At 45.2% G+C, this 24,316-nt stretch overlaps 3 protein-coding genes across 3 annotated transcripts; 1 reads left to right on the top strand and 2 right to left on the bottom strand.

The window, feature by feature from the left end:
- The first annotated feature begins 791 nt into the window (after window positions 1–791).
- znf410 (zinc finger protein 410) lies at window positions 792–7,612 on the top strand. Its single transcript, XM_084439899.1, has 12 exons — window positions 792–862; window positions 1,148–1,241; window positions 1,355–1,406; window positions 1,552–1,678; window positions 1,851–2,033; window positions 2,243–2,461; window positions 2,874–3,033; window positions 3,191–3,372; window positions 4,130–4,219; window positions 4,563–4,682; window positions 5,936–6,055; window positions 6,235–7,612. Exons 3-12 carry the CDS (start codon window positions 1,374–1,376, stop codon window positions 6,333–6,335), a joined length of 1,335 nt encoding a protein of 444 aa, XP_084296025.1. The 5' UTR covers window positions 792–862; window positions 1,148–1,241; window positions 1,355–1,373; the 3' UTR covers window positions 6,336–7,612.
- Window positions 7,613–7,631: 19 nt separating this feature from the next.
- Window positions 7,632–13,894, bottom strand: entpd5b (ectonucleoside triphosphate diphosphohydrolase 5b). Its single transcript, XM_084439911.1, has 14 exons — window positions 13,762–13,894; window positions 12,975–13,207; window positions 12,639–12,718; window positions 12,251–12,394; window positions 11,781–11,856; window positions 11,179–11,214; window positions 10,556–10,644; window positions 10,361–10,440; window positions 9,491–9,552; window positions 9,129–9,230; window positions 8,835–8,978; window positions 8,328–8,384; window positions 7,962–8,077; window positions 7,632–7,722 (listed from the first exon to the last, which is right to left on the bottom strand). The coding sequence occupies exons 2-14, from the start codon at window positions 13,198–13,200 to the stop codon at window positions 7,639–7,641; spliced, it is 1,296 nt and encodes a 431-aa protein (XP_084296037.1). The 5' UTR covers window positions 13,201–13,207; window positions 13,762–13,894; the 3' UTR covers window positions 7,632–7,638.
- A 692-nt stretch (window positions 13,895–14,586) lies between these two features.
- LOC311310410 (methylmalonate-semialdehyde/malonate-semialdehyde dehydrogenase [acylating], mitochondrial-like) lies at window positions 14,587–21,101 on the bottom strand. Its single transcript, XM_084439898.1, has 12 exons — window positions 20,821–21,101; window positions 20,590–20,631; window positions 20,406–20,480; window positions 19,726–19,887; window positions 19,445–19,523; window positions 19,029–19,331; window positions 18,465–18,586; window positions 18,032–18,221; window positions 17,532–17,713; window positions 16,686–16,865; window positions 16,195–16,293; window positions 14,587–15,845 (listed from the first exon to the last, which is right to left on the bottom strand). The coding sequence occupies exons 1-12, from the start codon at window positions 20,857–20,859 to the stop codon at window positions 15,741–15,743; spliced, it is 1,578 nt and encodes a 525-aa protein (XP_084296024.1). The 5' UTR covers window positions 20,860–21,101; the 3' UTR covers window positions 14,587–15,740.
- Window positions 21,102–24,316: the final 3,215 nt, after the last annotated feature.

Below are 24,316 nucleotides of genomic sequence, written 5' to 3'. Positions count from 1 at the left end.
TTGTTGTTGTTTTTACAACATGGGGATTTCCTGAAGTGTATGGCCTGTAGTTGCTCCCAGAAATATGGTTCAAACTATTGGATGTTTGAGTGTTTGCTTACTTGACTGGGATTGAGAATAGCCTATATTAAATGTGCAACAGTTTTGTGTCGTCGTGTCCTGCCATCTCTCATCTCAGTGAAATGTGAAGATTGTATTGATATTTTCAGTGTTTCAGTAGCACAGCAATTGTACTATTATGACACAAATGCATTTCTTAAATGGATGGACATTGCATAATGAAACATTTGTGAGCTATGCAAATACGATCAGTGAATACAGGACGAAGCAGTTGTTTCTTTGTTGGTGGTGCAGGGTTCATTTTGTACATTTTTATTAAAAGATTCATTGCTTGCTTAAGAATAAAATTATTCCAAAGAACACTTACGTCAGTGGTGATTAAACATGATCATATGTGCTATTATAACATAGTATATGTTACTATATTCAGTGTTACCCCATTAACTCCATGCCTGTACGTAGGCTACTGTAAGGGCACTTGTCAGATAGTGAATGAATATGAATGATCAACATTTAAATGGATGGATGTATCAAATAGAGCAGTTAAGGGATTCCCCTCGTATTTACTTATCTTGCAGATGAAGCAATTTACTAGCTGTAGACTTGACTGCTACAGTAGATGGCAGTCATGTATTTAGCTACATTCCGTCAAAAACTATAATACGCGGAAGTAGTTTGCACTTGTACTTCATGGGCTTCCGTTGAACGTTATTGACAGTGTCAAGAACAGAGTTAGCTAATACTACATTTCTCTCTTGGAGGAAATAATCAAACCAGGTAAACAACTGCGAGTGATTCTTTTGTAAGTAGAGCTATATCTTATATGAACTATAGATTGTAGAATGCGTATGCGACACAAGTTAACGGATTAGTGCAAGACTGTTATTACTAGCAAGCTGGGAACTAGTAAAGCCTGCTAGCTAGCTAGCCTGCTAACAATAACAAACTCGCCGGCTTCTGTTGTTAGTTAGCAGCCACAGATATCAAACAATTGAATATTTAAGTTGAATTGATATTGCTACTCTAGCTACATACATTATATATTTTCTTGCTTTACTGGACTTCTCGAACTTACTTTCACATCCAGGCTCCATATGAAGTGGCTTTGAATCAGAAGATGAGGACTCCCTATAAAAACCTATGACCAACTGGGCATCTCACAATAAGCAGGCCGATCTGGGGTAAGTTGCTAATGAAAAGTGGTCTGGTGTAATATTATTGGACCATGGAAAATCATCCTGTGCAATGACTGAGAACTCCTTTACCTGACATGCACGGTTACTCTGTCCTGCAGTTATCACAAAGTGTAATCCATGCTTTCGGATGAGCTTGACTCCAAACCTGAGGTAATCACAACACACTTTTCACTCATCAAAATCTATGGTGTCTATAAAATACTCTATTGTAAATACAAGCGTCGACACTGCTTCTCTCTGTCTGTTCAACTGTGCCCTCTTGTCTTTCTCTCCCTGCCCATGTCTCTGCCCCCAGCTGCTGGTTCAGTTCGTGCAGAACGCGTCCATCCCTCTGGGGCAGGGTCTTGAGGACTCGGAACCCAAACACACCTGCCTGCTGGCCCCCAACGAGAGCTCCCTCTGCAGTCCCCTGGAGCTAACAGGTAAGTCAGCTCTGACCTGCTGTCTTCGTGTAGACAGTCGATTCATGTGTGCACCAATAATGTGTCCCAGCACTAGTTCACACTCCAGTGGGGAATGCTGGTAGTAAAGTAGTGTGCTTTGCTGCTTTTCCAAACCGTTCCAACACCACTGACCTCATCTGTGGTTCCTCAGAGGGTGGCCTCAGCAATGTGTCCGCGAGATCCCCATCCCTGTCAGAGTTTGGGGGTGCTGAGCGGGGCCCCCTGGTGGTCCAGGCCCAGCCCCTCCCCCCGGGCTCCCCCAGCCCCCCGCCTGTCCTCCACGACCTGCAGCAGTCGGACAGCACCTCCTACGTCCTGCTCAACCTCGCCAAAGGTACATGACTCATTACACTCCTTCCTGTCTTCTCGTCAGCCTGTTCTCTGTACGCTGTGCCAAACGGCGTCAGCGTTTTCTCTTCGGTGAGTCACCGTGGGGATCCGAGTATTTCGGCTATGCAATGTTCTCTGAAAGACTCCCTCCGTCTCCACAGCCCTCTGTGCGTTCTAGGATCTAACATGGTCCCTCTCTGGCTCTCCCTCCAGGCCTGGCAGCCTCCTCCGAGCCCCTGATCTTCTGTGCAGATGGAGCAGAGGAGGAGGAAGAGGTGGTCTCGTCGGGGGACTGCGGGGTAGATGGAAGCGCTCCCTGGTACCTCCGGGTGCAGGAGCTGGCGCACGACAGCCTGATCGCCGCCACGCGGGCTCAGCTGGCCAAGGACGCCAAGGCGAGCCAGGATGCCAGGGTTGGCAGTGGCACAAACAGTAATGTCACCTATTCAGCTTCGTGACAATAATCGAATAACCAGTGAGATGCAGCCAGGCCAGGGTGGTTTTAAAACTGCATTTCAAAACGGAAAAGATCTCCGTCTGCACGAGCGCTTTGGCACCGGCTCAGAAATAATCCGGTCCCCGGTGGGAAGCTGCACCAGAAGCTGATGCTTAAACCGCTACACCACCGCGGACCAAAGTTATGCATTTTTAAAACCAAAACGTATTAGTGTAAACCTGGCTGTAATCTCCCTGGCTGCCATCTGCCAGGTTTTAATCAGTTTATCAGTTAATCAGCTTATTAGAAGCATGAAAACCAGTACATTGAGACCCTGAGGTCCTGTATCCAAGACCCCTGCGTTATTATCATATATATTTCTGCCTCTCTCTCCCGAATGCTGCCTAGGTGACCTCATGCACAGTTTCCCGTCGGAGGGAGGTAAGCGGGAGCCACCGCCACGGACCAATCGAACGCTCTCCAAGCAGATCCTCCGATGCTCCTTTGAGGGCTGCTACAGGACCTTCACATGGCCAGCCCACCTCAAGTACCACCTCAAAACACACAGGTTAGAATACACTCCTGGCACTGGAAACACACAGGCTAGAATGCACAGCTGTATATACACAATACTACCTAGTCTTTGGCCCAATCAGACCCTCCGATCAGCTTATCAGTAAGTGTGTGTGTGTGTGTGTGTGTGTGGGGGGGGGGGGGGGGGTCAGGAATGACCGTACGTTCCGTTGTGGAGCTGAGGGCTGTGGAAAGAGCTTCTATGTGCTGCAGAGGCTGCAGGTCCACATGAGGACCCACAATGGAGACAAGCCCTTCATCTGTAAGGAGAAGAACTGTGGCAAGAAGTTCACCACCGCAGGAAACCTCAAGAACCACAAACGCACACACACTGGTGAGACAGACAATCCAACACGTAAACATGTTGAAAGGACTCTTAAAGGGGCAGTCTATGGTTTTTGGCAGCATCTAGAGATGAGGTTGCAGATTGCAACTGAATACAATTACATGGTGCAACATGGCGGCCTCCATGGAAGGGCCTGCTCCCTATGTAGATATGAAGGGCTCATTCTAAGGTAGCGGGAAACTTATTTTCATGGGATTATACACTAATTAAAATATACTTATGATTATTATATTTAATTTCTGCCAAGTCTACACAAAATTCTGCCACAAAATTCTACACACTGAACCTTTAAGTAGTTCCGATTTGTTTTGAAGTTCACACAATATGATTTACTGAATGCGTTTTTGGTTTGCCTGTGAAAGACATGTTACGTCATTGAATTGAGAAAGAGAGGAGATATGTTTGTGTAACAGTAGTACTCTGGTCTGCGTTGTGTTTGTGCGTGTCTATACGTGATGAGCCTGCTTCTGTGTGAAGCAGATGGTTGTGGGCGTTCATTTACAGAGTACTGAAGTAGTTTTAATTTAAGTAGTTTGGAAGTTTTACTCATTGTGATTTAAAGTCAGCTAAGTTTATTAGTCACATGCTACATCGTACGAAGAACAGTGAAATATTTTTCAGTTTTACTTAATGTGTTTTTGGTGTGCCACAATTCAATTGTGATTGAAGTGAGAAAGAGAGAGATGTTTAATATGTGTGATTGTAAAGACTGCATGTGTGTGTGTGTGTGTGTGTGTGTCTGTAGGTGAGAAGCCTTTTCTTTGTGAAGCAGATGGTTGTGGGCGTTCATTTGCGGAGTACTCAAGTCTTCGCAAACATATGCTCGTACACTCAGGTGAGTACAACACACCCCAACAGGCCAGGCAGATGAGCGGGAAAAGAAAGTCTTAATTAACTCAGAAAGCAGCAGTAGTCCTACAATTATGTGTTTTACCAGGATTTAAGTATCATTTAAACAGTGAAAGAAAAGTTGTTGTGTATTCATTTGTAAGTGAGTGAAAGCTGTTATTCGAGTTATTGGACATCTTGATATATTTTAAGCCTGGTAAAAACACATAATTGTAGGAATATAGCAGCAGTATAACTCCTAAATCTAAGAAGTGTTTAAAGAAAGTGTTGTGGTGTTAAGACGCGGCTGTAGGATGATGGAGGGTTCGTGTCGCTCTGTTTGTCTCCAGGGGAGAAACCCCACCAGTGTGGGATCTGTGGGAAGACCTTCTCTCAGTCCGGCAGCAGGAACGTCCACATGAGAAAGAGACACGGGGAGGAGGCCCCCGGCCACGAGGGCAGAGACACGGGTAACGCACGCACACTAGGAGTTTCACAGACTAGTCGAATAGTCGACTATCAAAGCACAAGTTGACCCTGTGGGTTGCTGTTCGATTAGGCATTTTCAAAAAGAAAAAAAAAAGATTTTTTTTTTTTTATTATTATTATTTTCTTTTGTTTGTGGTCAAATGTTTACATGCACTTGTAAAGAACATGTATGTCATGGCAATCTTGAGTTTCCAATCATTTCTACAACTCTTGTATGTATGTGATGATAGAGTGATTGGAGCACATACCCCTTTGTTACAAAAAAACATTCATGAAGTTTGGTTCTTTTATGAATTTATTATGGGTCTACTGAAAATGTGACTAAATCTGGGTCAAAAATATACATACAGCAACATGAACTATCAATTTCGGTGATAGAAAGTTGTGTCAATCAAATAAGCTTCGTGGCATGGCCTCTTAACGTCTTGAGTGATTATGATTGACTACAGCTGGTGACTTCTGAGGCCATTTAATTAGGGCTCATTTGATACAATTAATAGACTCAGCCACAAACGCTACAATGGGAAAGTCAAAGGAGATCAGCATGGATCTGAAAAAGCGGCTCATTGACTTGAACAGGTAAGAAAAGTCACTTGGAGCCAAGCAGCTACAGGTCCCAAGATCAACTGTGCAAAGAATTGTATGCAAGTATAAAGTGCATGGCACCGTTGGTCACATTTTCAGAAGACCCCTAATTAATTCATAAAAGAACCAAACAATGTTTGTTTTGCGACAAAGAAGTATGTACTCCAATCACTCAGTCAAAATAAGATAGAAATGATTGGAAACTCAAGACTGTGGGTAGTTCCTCTGTCGTTTCATCATTTTTTAATTATGAAAAAGAAAACATTTTTATTTTATTTGTTTATTGACCATTGTTATTGGGTGACTATTATTCGGGAGTAGTCGATGACTACTAAAATTCAGTAGTCATGAATGCCTTAAAGCGCGCACACACACACACACTGGTTGCACTCCCAGGAGTCTAATCACGATTCCTACCCACTGAAGTAAATCATTGTGGCAGAGTCACACAGAGAGCGATTAGCTCTCATGTTTCATGGAGATGGCTACAGTAAGCTGCTTTAAACCTTTGAGGGGATTAAGGGGCACACAGTCATCGACTCGCCAAGGGTGTCAAGAGCGCTGTAACGGCCCCTGGGCGACATGTTGCACCTTTCATCTGCGGTGTCTTGACTGCCGGGCGACGGGCGTCTCCCTGTGTAATTGACAGGAGAGGCTTTGACCCACAGCAGTCTGCTGGAGGCTGACGAGGAGGCTGGCAACGGCATGGTCGCCATGACGACGGGGGTTGAACCCATGAACCTGCACCACGCCATGCTGAGAGCCCAAGGTACGCACGCACACACACACACACACGCGCGCCATCTCTCTACCTCTCTAAAATTAGTCTTGCTTTCACACGGCCAGGGCCACACTTAACTTTTCAGTCATCGCTAGGTGATCGCGCTAGATAGACCGTGTAACTCACCCCCTACCTCCCCACCCCTCTGTTCTCCTCTCTCCTGCCAGGCTCAGCAGACTCCGTGGTGGTTCTCTCTCAATCGCACGAGCTGGTGACCATGACGGCTGCAGGCCACGCGTACGGAGAGGATGTTGTGGCCCTGTTGTAGTGCGTCCGCCGGACAAAACCGGCGACTGCGACGGCCCTGCTCCTCGAGCAGTACTCTACCGGCCACCGCCGCAACGGGAGGAGTCTTCCGGAAAGCAGGAACAACGGAATAGCTGGCAGGCGTTCCAGAATATTCAGTTCTTTAAGAGAAAACGTGTTCGACTAACTGAAACACTCCCCAGACAACCGATATTCACGCGGCCAAACCTGCTTTGTGGAACTCTCAGGGTGCCGTTGGAGGTACTGTAAGCTTCTGTCAACTAATTCTTCCTCTGCTGTCAGCCCTGTAGATGTGTATTTAGCAGCCAGTAATGACTATTTTTGAGAGGAGAGTCACAGTTTGTACAAACGGCCTTTTTTTGTAGTTTATAAACAGATAAATGTCAAATCACTTCCAAAGAAATAATCACGACACAGGTATACAAATGGGAGTTCTATGAAAACAGAAAATACATGTTTATATATAGATAAAATAATTTGTCATTGTCAAACAAGTGCATTGTGTGCATACTCCTGAGAGCAATTCATGCTAAAATGCTAACTGTATGCTCAATGATATTAAGGCTGTTACGTTTCTTACAACTTAATTACCTGATAAAAGATACAATTGTTTGGACAGACTAATATTAAATGTGCTCAACACTTACACTCTCGCTGCAATCAGTACTATATCCCACCTCAGTAACAGAACTGACTGCAAAGGACATTTTAAACACAACAATCGTTTGTGAGCTGCAATTCGAAGTACGGCACAGCAGTCGATGCACATGTGCATGTAGAGCACCAACACTGGTTTTTGCAAGGCACGTCCATTTACCGGCAGTAGTACAACGCACACAAACCAAAACCAAATTTAGTTCCTCCATTTCCACGAAGCCCTGGGTCCAGGAGTGGTCAGAGACAGAGCCATGCTGGAAAGTGGAGTTTCTGGATAGTCTCCTATGTAAGGCCATACATGGTTCATTAAGAGATAGCTGCACACGCTACGACCCCTAGGTCAGTAACTGAGAACTAGTTACTCAGAATAGAGCAAACGTTCTGTGGTTGCACAAATAGTCAGCCCCAAAAATCGGGTTAACTTAAACTGAGTAAGGTAAAGCGATGCAAACACAGGGAAGAGTTATCATTGGAAGACAATAAAGACTGTTTCCTAAGGCTAGCTACACCATCTCCACACCTGCTCTTTGGGGACGTCAGATGTGTGTGTGTGTGTGTGCGTGTGTGTGTGTGTGTGCGTGCGTGCGTGCGTGCGTGTGTGTCTTGCTGAGCACCAAGCTAGATCAGTGGAATTCCCTCAAGCCCTCTCAGTGGATTTTCAGGTTCTGGAAGTAGTTGAATGTGGCGCCCAAAGCCCAGCTCGTCTCGACGTTGTTCACCTTCTTGGTGAGCTGAGGAGATGGCACGCAAACAAAACACCTGTCACTCATTATGCCTTTTGTATTTATTTGAATAAAAAAAAGAAAAAAAAGCTATGCCTAGTCTTGTGTCTGCTGTGACCGATCGATTCTCTGCCGCTATACGGTTCTCGAGTCTCTGCTCTTCTCTACAAACAAAGGAATATTGAACCGTCTCACAAGAACCAGTATTATAATGTTCCAGTGTGGTATGTTGCAGTACACTCTCTCACCTGCAGCACAGTGTTCTCCTTGAAGCCGAAGCCTTCCTTCAGCAGGCCGGTGATGTAGGTCATGTCCATACACAGGAAGGGATTGACAGGCCGGTACTTGGACATCTTGTTGCACACTGTGGGAGGAGGCAAAGCCTGTCATTCAGGAAGTCCCCCCAGGGTTGATCTCGAAAATCTATAGCCGCCTTTCCCGCACATCTGCTGCATTATCTTTTCAAACCGGTCCGAACGGGAGGGGGGGGAGGGGAGACAGTACAGACTATTGAGATGCGGGCCGCGTCTTGGGCGCAGAGCGGCGGCCGCGGCTCCATCGCGCTAATGACACGTTGGCATTCACCGCGCGGCGGCGGTGGCGGCGCCTCTCACCCTCTTTAGCGCTCTTCTTGAAATCTCTGACCTCCAGCATCCCTCCGCGGGTCCCGTCTGAAAAAGGGGGCAGCGGGGGTCATTTACCTCTCGTCGGAAACACTGTCATCACACTGGCATCATTGGTTATAATGAGCGCGAGTCCGAGCAGACATTTTCATCATACTAATTACGGGGTCGGCCGTGGCCCTTCTCCCCTCGGCTGGTGGAGGATGCTCATTTCTCTAATAACTACACACCTACGGTTCGTCACAACGCCGAGCCACTCAACCACCTATGAATCATTTGGTCTCTGTCTAAAAATGGGAATGCATCTCTAATTCTAGGTCAGTGATATTACACGGCGTGTGTGTGTGTGTGTGTGTGTGTGTGTGTGTGTGTGTGTGAGAGAGTGTGTGCATGAACGAGGGAGGGAGTGAGTGAGTGAGAGGAGTGAGAGAGAGAATGTGAGTGAGAGGTGAATGAGTGAATGAGAGAGTGAGCGAGCGAGTGAGTCTCTTCTCTCACCAATAAGGCCTGCATCCACAGCTCTGTCAAAGTAGTAAGAGAACGCATAGAAGATACTGTTGTCCTTCAGCTCGTAGGGCTGGTCCACCTTCCCCTTCAGCACCTTCAGAACCTCCTGGTAGCAGAGCTTGTACCCCGCATAACCTGGACCGGGCCATAGGGGGGGTACCGTTAACACGACGTTGCAAACCACTGGCTTTAAACCAAACCATCAGGCCTCACACCGACACACTTCCCAGACTTCTAGTGATCAATCTGAGGGCTCCGGAGCCCTGGGGCCAGACAGGGTCTCACCGTCTGGGATCCCACTGACTCGGTAGGTGAGCCCTCCAAAGCTCCACTCGTCTGTGAACTTCTTAGGCAGGCAGGAGCTCTTGAAGACCCTCCACTCCAGCCCTGAACCACAGAATAGAGAGAGAGAGAAAGAGAGACCCTTTCATGTTGATGATGTAGCGCCATACATCTGGCCACCAACGGCTTTCACACCTTGATTTGAGAAACAAGGACAGTACAGACGCTGAGGCCCAAAGACCAGCGGCCAGTTGCACAGAACCCCTTGATCCTGAACTGAGTTTGAGAAGTTTTTCTGATGCTACATTGCTATATACACTGGATATAAGTAAGTTAAAACACTGGATATAAGTCCATTGCTGTACCTTCGGCCCCTAGAGCTCCCAGGATTGCTAGTCGACCTGCCATCAGTCCATTTCCCAGGTAGCTAGAGGAAGTCAAGTTATGGTTACATAGATCACCACAACAAAATGGTGGACAAACAACAAAGTATAGTCTGAAGTAGGCCAAACAAAGCCATAGGACACACACCATGACTATGTGAACAGAATATATTTTCAGGAAACCTTCCAGTAGAGTTCTTGGTTGTCCAACTGAAAATAGCCACAATATCTAGGTCAATACTCCCAAATGTCCAAGTGCAATGCGGACAGATTTGTTCCTGAGCCAATGAAAAGGCAGTTTATGCAGTTTACTCAGTATTTGGGTCATCACACTTCAGTGTATATAAAATAATGATTCATTCAAGATAGGGTTGTCACAATATCACATTTTCACTATATGATTATTATGGCACAAAATATCACAATAATGATACTATGGCGATATCTAAAGTAACTTCACTAAATCATACAACTGCAACATTAACTTCCTTTTGCTCAATGTCTGAAATTGCCATGTAATAGGTATATTAAAAATGTAATTTTCCTCATTGAATTTCCCTCACAATATATCATGGACAGATTATTTCCATGATATTTTCTTTTCCATGATATATATATATATATATATATATATATATATATATATTTATACCACATTTATCGCAAAACCGGTGTATCATGACACCCCCCTAATTCAGGAAAAACTTTTACACACAATCAAATGTAATTCACTTTTTAAGCGCTTCTTGTGATCACTGTCAATGTACACGCTTAACACAGTGTAGGAGGCCTACGCATGTCAGGCTACTGCAGGCTAAGATCCAGAATCACATCAGTGAATGGCTTGGTTACCTGTGGGTATACAGTTGATATGTGGAGTTGAACAAGTCAAATCTGGCGATGTAGTCAGGAGGAGCACTTTCAACGGTCTTCTGCAGAGGGACAATAATAATTTGTTTAATCGTCTGTGACAGAATAAACACACATAAATAAATGCTTTATGGAAAAAAAAGTAAGATGACAGTTTTGATCTGAAATTATTCTAACCTTAGATTTTGGAAGAAAGGTGATTTGAGTTGATCCTCCTCCCAAATCCAAGATACCCACAGTCTTCTTGCTGTGGGTGTGCAGGTGGCCTACAAAATATTTCACATTTCTCATTTTTAACAGGGACTGATGCTGAAAAAATCAATCAGTCACACTAGATGTTACATTATCTTCAAGACCCAGATTCAGCCCAGCATCTGTAACTAGGGGTGTGAAATGTCACTGTGGACTCTGATGAATCACAGGACGCCCTTTGAGGAATTAAATCCTGTGCGGCTCCACTGTACAGTAGGTGTAGTACATTATCTGCTTGAGCAGCAGTCTATCATAAGGGTGTACAGGCTGTAGCTGTACAAATCAAGGTTATCTGCTGATAAGCAAAAGCTTATCAATTTATGCAGAAAGCCAAGCTCTATGCATTCATTACTTTGAATATGTCAAATGATTATGAGAGAAAACTGGTAAAAATGATACATGATGACAATCATTAGACCCTTGACAAGCAAATTGTTTGTTTTGCACCAGATGGTTCAAATACATGCACCTGTCCTGCATACGAAGATTCATGCATACATCCATACGAAGATTCATATAAATCTAGAGAAAATTTAACAAAGCCTCACCTGTCAAAAAATTAACTGTTACCCATGCCAGGATCCCTGCAATAATCAAACAAAAAACAAACAAACAAAGGGTTATTGCAAGTACATTCATATTCAGACTTCTTTTGACTCATTTTTATTATGTAGCAATTTAACCACATTGTTTTCTCAAAAACATTCTTCAGTGGAGACAACCCAAAAATATTTACTGTTTACTGTTTGGTGTATGAGAGGGCTATAATTTCAGAGGTCAGTTTGAAACAGCTGACAAAACAATTATGCTTTGGCATAACACGACACTTAGAAAACCGCAAAATCCATCCCTCACATAATTACAACGTTTGAGGCGAAACCGACACATCAGCCAAAAACACCTCCACCTTTTCTAAAGAGTCATCATAATAGGTCGAGATAATCTGCAGTAATTGAGTCAAATGGCTTCAGTAAACAAATAGCGCTGCAATTACACTGCATAGTAGGATGAAGAGGGGGGGGGGGGGTTGGGCAGAGGGCTGCACCCAGGATGAAGCCTCCCTACTACAGACGACTTGACAGTGACAGGAGATGGAGTGGCTGGATGGGGGTCTTGAAAAGGGCCATGGGTGGCCCGACTGAGACGTTACCTTCATTTGTCCCGTTCATTATGCTGACGCTGTCGTCTGGGATGAAAAAAGGAGATTCATCAAACACGTCTCGGACCTACGGTGCGAGGGAGGAGAGAACGAGGACTGAATATATCAGGAGAGTCAACGAGCTGGTATCTCCTCTGCTGCCCTCACACCCAGGGGATTAATTAATCTGACCGTGGGGATTAATACATTTCAATATATCTAGTTTTCAAGGTGCCCCTGCTCATTCATTAGAGTCTTATCTTTACCACGGGAGCCCTAACTCACAGACAAGCTATCTACCCCATAATACCTTTTAAAAATACGGGTTGCTCTGGGACTGCCTGTCTGTTAATAGAGACACCCATATGCTATAAGTACCCATCATGTCGGTGTCCTACCCAGTCCAGTAACCGAGCCCCCCCTACCTCCCGATGAACTTCCCTGCCTCGTCTATCATGTCTCTCCCCTGGCCCGGTTCCTACCTGCTCCAGCAGAGACTCAGCTTTCTCTGGGGGCAGCAGCCTGAGTCCGGCTGTAGCCCGGAGGACAAGCGGGGTTCTCTTCCACTCCAGTCGAGGAACTGTTTTCTTGGCTACCTTCAGCAGCATTCTCACCGTGTGCCCTCCCTGGAGAAATCACGCCTGTTGTAAACTAACCATGCTGAAGGAAAACAATTCCCTCCAAAACATGTGGAAGGCAAGATGGCAGCATTCACACAGGCTAAACCAGGATGTGGTCTGATTAGCAAAAATCAAATTTCTCAGTCAATTTAGTATTGCTTTGTGGGCATATTGATTGTAACCCTAGGCAATCTATGCTTGAAAAAACATGCAACAATGTTGAACCAACAATAACAGCCAATTTGCTTACCATTTCAGGATTATCAGCATATGCTGACAGACCTGGTTTTATGGAATGGAACATCTCATTGTCTAAAGTGGGCAGCTCCTCTGAAACACATCAGATGTTCATCTAAATACACATCTGAAACACATCTGATCATCCATCTAAATACAATACCTGCATATCATAACATAAATATCATGCCAATATGTTCCACGTCCTAAGTTTTGATCGTACATACTTTTCATCATAAACATGACATGAAATTATCAATGCAATACCTCACACAAAAAATCAAAAAAAAAAATCTTGACAGCAAAAATCACACCATATTGTGGTGTGAAAGACGGAGCTCTGACTCACCAGGGTCTTTCTGGATGAAGGTGTACACATGGATACGAGTGCCTGTGCTCCCCGCGTCAAACATGACCCCGTAGAAGATGCGGCTGGAGTTGGCTGGCCGACTCAGGCGGGGGAGGATGACCCCCATGCTGCTGGCGAGGTCCACCAGAGAGGTCTGGGTCTGGGTCTGGGCATAGGTCAGCCCTGCCATGGCCCACAGAACCAGCGCAAAGACAAGCGGAGGCATCTTCAATCTGGGGGAAGGAGCAGGAGCACAAAATGGTGTTCGTCTGATGGGTATGATTCCGGGTAGGTAACCTGCTGCTAAATAAGACAGTGGAGACTGAGGTAGAAATACTATTAGAGAACAGGGATGAGGATAGTCGAGCCTCAGTAGAGTGTCCTTATAATGATATACCCTTTGACCACACCCTCAATATACTCACCAACCAGGAGAGAGCATCCATGGTAACCCTACAGTATATAGCTTGGGCTGGAACTGAAACTCCTTACAATAATCACAGGTCATTCCCAGTGGCCTAATTTACTCAAGTATGGTGTAGTTGAATAACACGTTTGTAATAATTTCATCAACATCATCGGTGAGCCAGAGCCAAAAAAAGGGGACCTCAATTTCATAAGCCTAGCTACCTAGCAAATACAACTACAACCGCCATGCAAATAGCTGTGGTAGTCAATCCTAACTCATTCATACAGTGAGTTGTAAAGTTGATGTGATAGGTTAGCTAAACCTTCTACGGTATAACTTCATATCTAGTTAGTAACGTCAGCACAACGCATAACTTACCATTTTAAACAGCTAGCATTAGCAAAACTATAGTTAGCAGCTGTGCGAAATCTCCTCTACGAAGTCTTCCAAGGAACTCTAAAATGTGTTGTAGCCTACTCTAATAACTGGTAAACACTATGCGTCAAGCTAAATACGATGTCTCTTGTATCGAAATTCATTCTTTACCGACTGCAAGACTTTTTCAACATGAGTTGACCACAAGACTGTAGCTGATCTCAAGTGACAGGCTGTAGGCTACGTCATCAATGTAGTGAGAAAAGTTCAGCACAATGGGCAAGACGATGCTCGAACAGTGAAAATAACACTAGCGGTTTATGAATAGTTTTGCTCCTTTGCGAAGAAGAATGCAAGTTCTGTTTTCTTGTTTCAGGAGTTAGAATGACTTTCAGTCTGCTGAATATGCTTGCCTTTAATCCCCCCCAAATCAATTCCAAAACGTAATATTTTAGATAACATTTTGTCCATAAGCAGGACTGCAGGTCATGAGAGAATCTACTCTGTAGCCCATACTGCTGATGAAGTCAGAACCAAACATCAATTCAGCTCTGATGGAAGCAATTCAGCAACAGCAAAGCTCCATATCAGGGTGTGTGTGGTTGTTTAACTTTATCTGTTACAACATGTAGCCAAACAACTCCTAAGGGTCATACACCTCCAAGTCAAATCTTGTGGCATCACATAGCCTATAATCAAGATCTTAAATCAAAATCTCCCCATAGAACTTTGCTTCAATTAAGATGTATGAAGGTGACTCAAAATACGTTTTCCCCAAAAAACGTTATCAAGGATTTAGGCTACACCAAGAGGACAAAAGGTACAAGGTAAGGTGTATTTAAACAAGTTAACCCATAATAATCTTTATTTATTAGCATATCCAGGTGAGGCATCAAAAGTCATCAAAATCATCATTATCAAATCTAGAAGTTTCATTGAATGTAAAATAACTCGTCCTATGCTCATGAGAATGTAAAACTGTTGCAAACTACAGTTGAGTCCTCTATAATCTGCATCCACACACTCAGAACACACACGGAACCCAGCACAGTCATTGGTCAGCAGTACATGTTTGTATTGGTATGGTAGAGTTTCACAAGACTGTTTGCCTGGAGTGTTACTGTGAATGAAATTTAAGTCTCACCACTGTTTTGTTTTCCTACTTGACTGTTGTTTTAACTTTGTAGTTCGTTCCTCTAGAATCAGTCTGTTAAAACTACAAATTCTTCCTGTGTGACATCACTTCCCTGTCCTCTTCATCTTGAAACTATGTCACTTCCTTTTTCATGTTATAAACTATCGAACTCATTCCTCAGTGACTCACTCAGCCCGGATTCACTTCCTGTGCTCGAGTCCGAATTTGCAAATCGTAACATAGAATAAACTATTGTCTTTGTTTGAAACCAGCTTGACCGACCACTCAGCGTGTTCTTTGAAATCTAAACTAAACCAAGTAAGATTTTTCATTTACATTACTGACAATGTGTAATGGCTTAATACTTCTTTTCTTTCATCTCCTGTGATGAATCTTCTAGATTTGCGGAAGGAGAGGAAAGGAATAACCACTATTGAGATGCACCCAGCCACCCACTATCTAAATACTCACAGGGAACACAAAGCCAGGACACCCAAAGCCCGGGGTAAGGGAGTAACAGTCGCTGATTGCATAATTTGCTCTCCATCTTTCCCATGTAACTCACAGGGGTGGAACAAGGCTAATGTTTGAGAATACCATTTGCGCAGCACTTTGGGTGTGACCTATCATCATTGTAAAGAAAGCATTGCCCTACATCAGTTCAGGAGATCAACAACTAAATTTAATTTTTGCTGGAAAACACATTTTTTTAGACTGCGAAAAACAAACACCTAACCCTTTGTTTGTACCGATTTGCTCCCCACTTTACGAAAGTTAAGGCATGTCCGTCAGTGGTACAGGAAAGGTCTGTGCTGGAGAGAACGCACATCTACGCCGCCGCAGTCAGTTAGCGTCCCATGGTTGGCATGGTAACGGCTGGGCTCTTCAGGGTGGCGTCCTCGGCCTTCCACTGTGATGTCACCGTCTTGATCTGAGTGTAGAACTGGATCCCCTGGGATGGGAAGGTGGAAGAGAGAGACGAATCAACTCTGGCCTCCTCATCTACATGATAGCACCTCATGTACCACGCTGGGTGGTAGGTAGCCCAGTGATTAGAGCATCTGACTCCTGACCAAACGGTTGCTGGTTCAAGACTGGGCCAGGCCACTGGACAATCATTGCCTAGCAAGATACTTAACCCAACAAGGGCTCTAAACATTAAGACGCATAATTTCCCTTCAGGAATAAATAAAGTTCATATCTATCAATCTAACTTTGGATAAAAATGTCTGCTAAATGACAAAATGATGAATACAGTTGTAATTTTGGGGGATTGAGTCATGCTGGTGTTGTGAGCGTACCTGCTTGCCATAGAAGTTGGTGTCCCCCCTAAAGGAGCCTCTTGAGCCGGTGAATGAGAACATGGGCAGAGGGACGGGGATGGGCACGTTCACACCAATCTGCGCGCACGTGCACACACACAAACACGCAAACACACACACACACTATTAACAAGGAATCCACTCTAAATCTTAGCTGAGGATCTATGGCGAAGGCTTTCATAGTGACTCCTTTCAACTCTGTGTTATAGGGGATGATGACTCACAGCCAGACCTTCTGCAGTCACCTACACACCATGAGTCATCTGTCTATGTAGAGAAATGTGGATCAAATGAGCTAAAATTATCTAGTATCATATTGTACCACAAGCCATGAGAGGATCACAATTACTGTAGAGGTTAATGATGAGTTGATGTTCTTTGACATCATTATTCAGACTATGTAGTACTGTTTGTCCAGTTCTTGTGTCATGTCTGACTATATAGTCTGGTTCTACCCTGGTGTGCCTCACCTGTCCCACGTCCACCTCGTTGGTGTACTTGCGAGCGGTAGCTCCATTGGTGGTGAAGATGGCGGTACCGTTGCCATAGGGGTTGTTGTTGACCAGGGTGATGGCGTCATCCAGGCTCTCTGCCTCCAGGACCACCAGAACCGGCCCGAAGATCTCCTCCTTGTAGCACGTCATCTCCGGCTGGGGAGGGATCATAACCCGGAGGGATTGAGACAGGAAACAGATACAGCCACTACAGTGACAAGACTGCTGAATCCTGAAACATTGACAAAACTATTAAATTCTCTTCTAACGGCAGCTTTAGAGACGAGACCCCTAATATATCGCTGACATAACAGTAGTTCGCTGTGCACTTCATTTGGGCGAGATTGCACAACACAAAATTATTGACCAAAGTTCTTATGTATAGTTATAGATATAGTTCTTCCTATGTCAGACAGGTCAGGACTGTAACCAAGTGTTAACTATTGAGAGACTGTTGGACTTTGACATCTGGCAGCGCAAGGGTTAACTTACACTATTGCTCTTGCAAGTTACATCACAGACACACACAGAATCTTCGACTGGTTGTGAATGCATCTCCCTCATGTCTTTGCCACTGATTCATCTCATAACAGCCTTGAACCTTGGGACATGGCGATCCTATACCTTAACAATAGTAGAGTCATGATAGCTCATGACTTGAGCCATGATATGAGTCATGAGTCATGATAGTCATGATTATGTGTGACTATATGTGATCTGGCAATCTGAATACGAGTTGACATCGGCCTCAGCTCACTGGGGCTGGCGCCATCCTCCGCAACTCATGTTTGAGGCCTTGCGTATGACTCAATACTGCCTTACCGTGACATTGCCCAGGATGGTGGGGCCTACGAAGTTTCCGCTCTCGAATCCCTTGACGTGGACGTTCCTCCCGTCCAGCAGGAGCTTGGCACCCTCGTCCACCCCGCTCTGGATCAGCGTGTTCACCCTGGCTTTGGCCTCGGGGGAGATCAGAGGTCCGACATCTGCCCCGGGCTGGTCACCTGCAGCAGCGGCACACAGGAATCAAACGCTTAGCAGTAGTAGAAGTAGAAGCAGGTACATTACATCAATTGCATTTAACGTACAGTAGGGGCCATCATAGTATTGCACCAGAGAGGGCTGTATGACTACTACACTGTCTCACAGCTCAGCTTAAGAGGTACTAGCTTTAACAGTAGTGTTTCAGTAGTGAAACACTAGCAAGGCAAGTTAGAAACTCCTCTACAACGGCTATGAGGCACTTTAAGGCATTGTGTAGTGCCAAAACCGTGCGGTTTAACCGTATTTAGTCGCTCTTAAGTGAGAGGGAGACGGTTGACCTGCGTTGACGCGCAGCGCTTTGGATCGCTCCACCAGCTCCGGGAGCCAATCGCGCGCCTCGCCTACGAGAATGGCTGTCGAAAGAGCCATACAGCGCTGGCCAGCCGCGCCGAAGGCGGCGCCCACCAGCTGGTTGAGGGTGTTCTCTTTGTTGGCGTCAGGCATCACCACGCCGTGGTTCTTAGCTCCCTGGAACAGAGGAAACAGGATGTGACTCAGCGGGAGCACTACAAAATGATTAAGGACACGCGGTAAACAGAAAGGATTTGCAGCCATCTGCCGTTCCGGACTACTGAGATGGGAGCTGTGAGTAATATGATACAATGAGGATGAGTAGATCTTTCTTGACACCGTATGTCGAATTTTGCATCAACGTTTTCATTTTCAATCAGCGCCAAAACTCAACACTGACCGTATTGCTGTCATTCCTACCATGTTGGACTGCACTCTTTTGCCGTTCTTGGATCCTCTCTCGTAGATGTACTCCCCAGCCTGGTTGGAGCCCACAAAGCTGATGGCTCTGATAGCAGGGTTGTCACAGATGAAGTTCACAGCTTTGAAAAGTCAAAGGTCAAAGGTCATTAGAATTCCAGCCACTCTTCCATCCTCACCAAGTACTTGGCTCCCGAGAGGCACTGCATAACAGTGTAATCATCTTGGAAACGATGCCTGCGCCTAAAAACATTCCTATACGGATTCGATCTTGCCTGCAGCACGGTGCATAATGTGTGTTAACTTTGCGTAGGTAAGTCTTCAAAGCCTTTCCTTCACAAAGCCTGAAGGCAACGTTAGAATGATCCCTGGACTCTCCACTTTGTATAACATTCGTTTTTGGCTCTCGCACACATGAGCAGTTTGTACAGGAAGCTATTGCATATTCAAATACGCTGGCCCTTTTCCATCATGTCATAGCTCTCTATCACACACACACACACACACACACACACACACACACACACACACACACACACACACACACACACACACTCCTCTCACCGGCGTGTTGGCCGTGGATTATGTTCAAGGTTCCGTCGGGAGCTCCGGCGTCCTGCAGCAGCTTCGCCAAGAGCATGGTGCACCCTGGGACGCGCTCGGAGGGCTTGAGCAGGTACGTGTTTCCACAGACCATGCCCATGGGGAACATCCACAGGGGGATCATGGCGGGGAAGTTGAAGGGGGTGATGCCGGCGCACACCCCGATGGGCAGGCGGTAGGTGTAGGTGTCCATGTCCTTGGTGATGGAAGGCAGGGTCTCGCCCAGCATCAGGGAGGTGATGCTGCAGGCATGCTCCACAACCTCTGTGTGTATGTGTGGGGGGGGGGGGGGGGGAGGGAAAGACCAGCGGTGAGATACTGACAGGCAAAGTAAGGAAAGGAAGGGAGAGAGAGGAGAGCGGAGACTCTGGACTTACGCAGGCCTCTGAAGACATCTCCCTCAGCGTCCGCCAGCGTCTTCCCCTGCTCCAGGGTGATCAGCTTGGCCAGCTCTTTCTGAAATGCCAGACAAAGGACATCCCGTTCTCCATAGGCACCTCTTTTTATATGGAAACGTTATTGGCGTAATAGGCAAAGCAATAGACACCTGAATCAAAGGCAAAACACTTCCTCTGGTAACACTAGGGGAGAAAAGAACCTCTGATAATTAATGATGTTATCTATTCAGAGAGAACTTTCTCATCCATGTCTTACTCACAACGTTGTCCTTAATGAGCTGCTGGTAGCGGAGGAAGACCTGCTGTCTGCTCAGGATGGAGGTGTCAGCCCAGGAATGGTAGGCCCTGGAGCAGGAGTCTGCAGCCGCCAGCATCTCCTGCTGGGTGGCTTTGGGGACGCGACCCACCACCTCGTTAGTGGCCTGGAGGAGAGAGCAAGTACACAAGTCACATCCCATTACCATAACAGGATCACACGGAAAAATGGTTTACATTCATGGAGAACAGTACATTTCTGTAAAGCATCAGTCAAAGTCAATGTTGAGAGCTGTAATTAATTATTTGCCAGGAAGTGTTACTGCAGCCTGAGAGGCTTGCTGTTTCAGAATTCAACAATCGTACGGCGCTAGCTGGCCAGAGGCAAAAATAATACATGTTGGCAGAAACAAACCCCCACCCAAGAATTATGGACATAAATATATTAAAATTGCAAGGTTTACAGCAATTGCCTGTGAGGTCTGGTTCCAAATTCCTATTCTCTGCAAATCATACTAATGAAATGACAACCTAACAATCTCCATCTCTCTCTCTAGCTAGTGACTGACGTATTGCTTATCGCCAGCATTTGCTTGCATAAATGTACTCTATAACTCGAACAATGTGTGTGTGTGTGTGTGTGTGTTTTGACTAAGCTTTGGTTTCAAAAAAGATTGATACTTACAGGATTGTGAATGTCAAGCCATTCAGAGGTGTTGGACTCTACAAACTTGCCGTCAATGAAGAGCTTGGTGGTGGGCTGCATGGTTAAGAGCAGAGGCACATTTACACAATCAGAATGAATGTTCTTTTTAATTCACAGCAGAAACATGTCATAACCTCCAAGATTTCAAACCATGATTTCTCACCACTGATGAAGAGTAACACATGCGACCCATCTGAAGAGGGACCTGCAGAAGAGAAGAAAAAGGAGAGCAGTTTGCAAAGTTCACTGGCATTCAAAAAGCTAGTAATGATTGTAGAAGCAGACTGCAATGTAACGTTAATAGCATGCAAACTCGTTAGCACTTTGCACTGGCGCATGCACTGACAGCGAGCGAAGCTCACAACTCAAACAATGTATTGCAGGTGTAGGCTACCTTTTTGTTCCAGACCGATCTGACGAGTATGCCTGCCATGGTTCAGACGTAGGCTATGTACGTATGTGCTTTCTTTCTTTGCCTCAAGTCTAACGTTACACTCCAAGGCCCTTGCACCGACCGAAAGACAGTCGCCTGGAATATATGAACTAGTCACTCACGAAGTCAACGTGCAGAGGACGCAGGAAGAGCAACCGGTGCAATATAGTGCGCTTTTTACCTGATCTTTAAGATAAAAGTCTCATCATAACAACAGCATATGATTTGTTTATCAGTGAAAGCAGAAAGTCGTATTCCGTGAGGGGACTACTTCCGATCAATTTGGGAGGGACGAAAAGCAGCTAGGGAGCCAATCAATTCACTCAAACAAAGTACCACCCCAGATTGTACAGATTGGATTGGCTGATCTTTAAAGGGCATGAACCAATCATCGCCGACATTCTAATAAGGCCCGCCTTAGTTCTATTACGTGCCTCATTGGTCCAAAGTCGAGCACATCATGCATTACATTCTGTTTCTACCATGGATGGTTTCTACCCAGTTTTGCGTTTACCAATGGATCATACGTTTCAAATGCAAAATTGAGTAGATGTATTGATGATAATAACTATTTGATGAAAACGTTTCTTAATCTTCTGCCTGTTAAACATGGGGTGTGCACGCACGAGAGAGGTGACCAAATGCAAGAGCAAAAACACCTTTCAAGACAGGTGACTGTTTCTATGGAAACAGACACAACTGAAAGATGGCGTTCCTTCATTGGAGTTGTCAGGACGTAGCAAAATGGATAGAATCCCTTGGATATCCTCATTATACAGTAGGCTAAGCTTTCAAATCATTTTCCAAAACCAGTAGATTATAATCAAAGTAAATAACTGTAACTTATGAAATGTTGGTAAATTTAACATCAATGTTCAAATCGTTTCTCTGTTGAGAAACTTACTATTCAACAACCTAATATGCTAGCCTACCTACCACACAGGCATGTTTCACTGAGAACATCATCACAGGTAGAAAGCTGATTTATGTAAATTGCCGCTATCTGCCAAGATTAGGAATCACAGACTTTAAGGATATGAAGGTAAGTAGATGAGGCTGAGAGGCTTTCAATTTCTCTGCCTGCATTTGGCAAGGCTATTTCAATTTCAACCCTCAATGGAAAAGTCTGAGTAGTGGAAAATAAACGGGCTATAGGCTAAGTCAGACTGCATTAAAGCTCTAAAAGATTTTCCCTAGTGTTTACGCATGAATGTGTCCATGACTGTCAGTTCTCCAACCCAATGAAAGATAATTGGCCACCTTGTCTCCTTCCGTGGTTGGCAGGCCATTACAAGACAAGGTGTTCAACATTATATCCCGAGGCCTCAACAAACTGTAGTCTACATGATAAAAGCAACCTCAGAGTTAATTTTCAGATAGCCTATTTCAAATATATATAGGCTAGGATTGAATCAGGTTTGTATAGGCCGGAACAGACTGAAGGTGATAGATTAGGCTACTGGTAGTATTGCTAGGCCTAGGTAAGGTTTCTGGACATGGCCTTTAACTTTTGGTTGGTGTGCCAATAAAGCAGTGGGCAGTTCCATACCAAAATGCCTTCAGCACATAATCCTGCCCATATAGGCCTACAGTATTGTAGGGAACGGGAAGGGGGTATAGAGAGCTCACCCCAAGCGGGGATCGGACCAACAACCTCCTGCTTCCAAACCCAGCTCGCTAACCGCAACACCAAGAGAGCTAGCTCTCGGAGCTGTTAATGGGCCTTATAGAGTTGTTATAGGGTTGATATAGTAGCCTATGTTTCCCCTCTGAGATCCCTTTGTAATCTGCATAAAGGCTTGATCGGTTTAGAGATTGTCTGGCTAGATGTGAATAGTTTAAATCCAGCAGCAGGCAGTAGCACTGGGGTTAGCATAAGTAGGCTATGTTATAGCTACCGTAAACTATTGAGAGATGGATGTCTTTTTGGCCCCTTCTGTGTATTGCGCCCCCTGCAGGACATCTCAGCACATGTGCGGGAGCTGCTGGGGATCTCGGAGCCCCTGTGGAGCCGCAGCATCGCAGACCCCCCTCGGGACAGCATGGGTCTGTTCCTGGAGAAGAAGAGCCGGACTGGAGACTGGAGCGACTCCCTTACCTACACACGGCATGAAACAGTGAAACCCGCGTGTAACATGATGAATGAAGAACAATGAAATACAATGCCTTTCATCAATTAAATGAGATTGTGGCTGTCATTGAGTTCAGTTCTTTATTCAGATTATAATCTTATAAACCCCTAGTGACAACAGCCATTTTTCTTCACGCACACAATAGGTCAAAAACACAAAGACACAAGCTAAACATATATCTAGTCTATTATTGCTGATGATAATGTCACCATTTGAAATAAACTCCTTGGGATTCAGAGGGGGAATGACCGCAGACTCAAATAAACACCTTACACGCTGGCTCTTTTTATTGATCTGAATAGTGCACTGCCTGGATGGGGCTATTGATCAGCAGAAGAAATCAACGGTGTAATTCTGTGGATGAAACTTGAGACCGAGCGGTATTGTTCGCGGGAGAGAAAACAAGTCTGCGAGTATCTCCTCCAAGAGCACTGCTTAATCTCTATGTAAAACGCCTCGTCAACCAGACACCACACAAAAGCACCCTGTGGCCCTAGTTGTGCAGATGCCAGTTTATCACTTGCAGAAATAGGCTAGACAACGTCATGATATGTTTGTGTTATTGTAGATTTAGGTCTATAGACCTAAACATGCGCCGATCATGTGTTTGTTTCCATAAACCAAATGCATCAAAATATGCCTAAACTTAAATGGCTTTAAACGCTGATATGCATGACAAAATGATTAATTCGTAGGCATAGCCTACACTTGTCAACTGAAATTAGGTCGTAAAATCGTAGAATAGGCCTATAGCCTACTGGTTGTAGGATATGCTGGAAGGTGCCTCTACGCTTGAAGCTCATCGATTACCGTTTTGAGCCCAGTAGGCTACCTCTGGTCACCCGTGAAATGGAGCTGGATCAGAGGCAGGGAGAGGTTGACAGCTGTCCACGATCTCTGTGACACCCTGACAGGGCTCCGAGAGTGATTTGGCGGCAGCCTCTCAATCACTCTGGATTAATTTACTTGGAGCCCAGACTAGCTGTCCGGCATCACCGGCACACGCGCTGGGGGAACATCTGGCTGCTCAGATCAGAATCCACCACCACCAGTCACTCAGCGCTGTAGCCTGTCGCCACAAAGGCGTTTTCTCTGCTAAACGGTGCATGCGGGCGTATATGCGCAGCAGAGGCAATCGCTGGAAAGAGAGCTGCGGCGTAGAAGCGATAGCGGGACCTCTCCGTCTGCGTTTTTTAGATACAAACATCCAATAGCCTCAGCATTTTCCGAGAGAAGACATTGGAATGTCGCTTTCTATGCTGCCCGTGGATTTCTTGAAGGGCATCGGGTTTTCCGTAGGCCGTTAAAACTGTTGTGGGCATCCA

Source organism: Borostomias antarcticus (assembly GCF_949987555.1).
Source record: "Borostomias antarcticus genome assembly, chromosome: 6".
Lineage (NCBI taxonomy): Eukaryota > Metazoa > Chordata > Actinopteri > Stomiiformes > Stomiidae > Borostomias > Borostomias antarcticus.
This window is presented reverse-complemented; position numbering and strand designations above follow the sequence as displayed.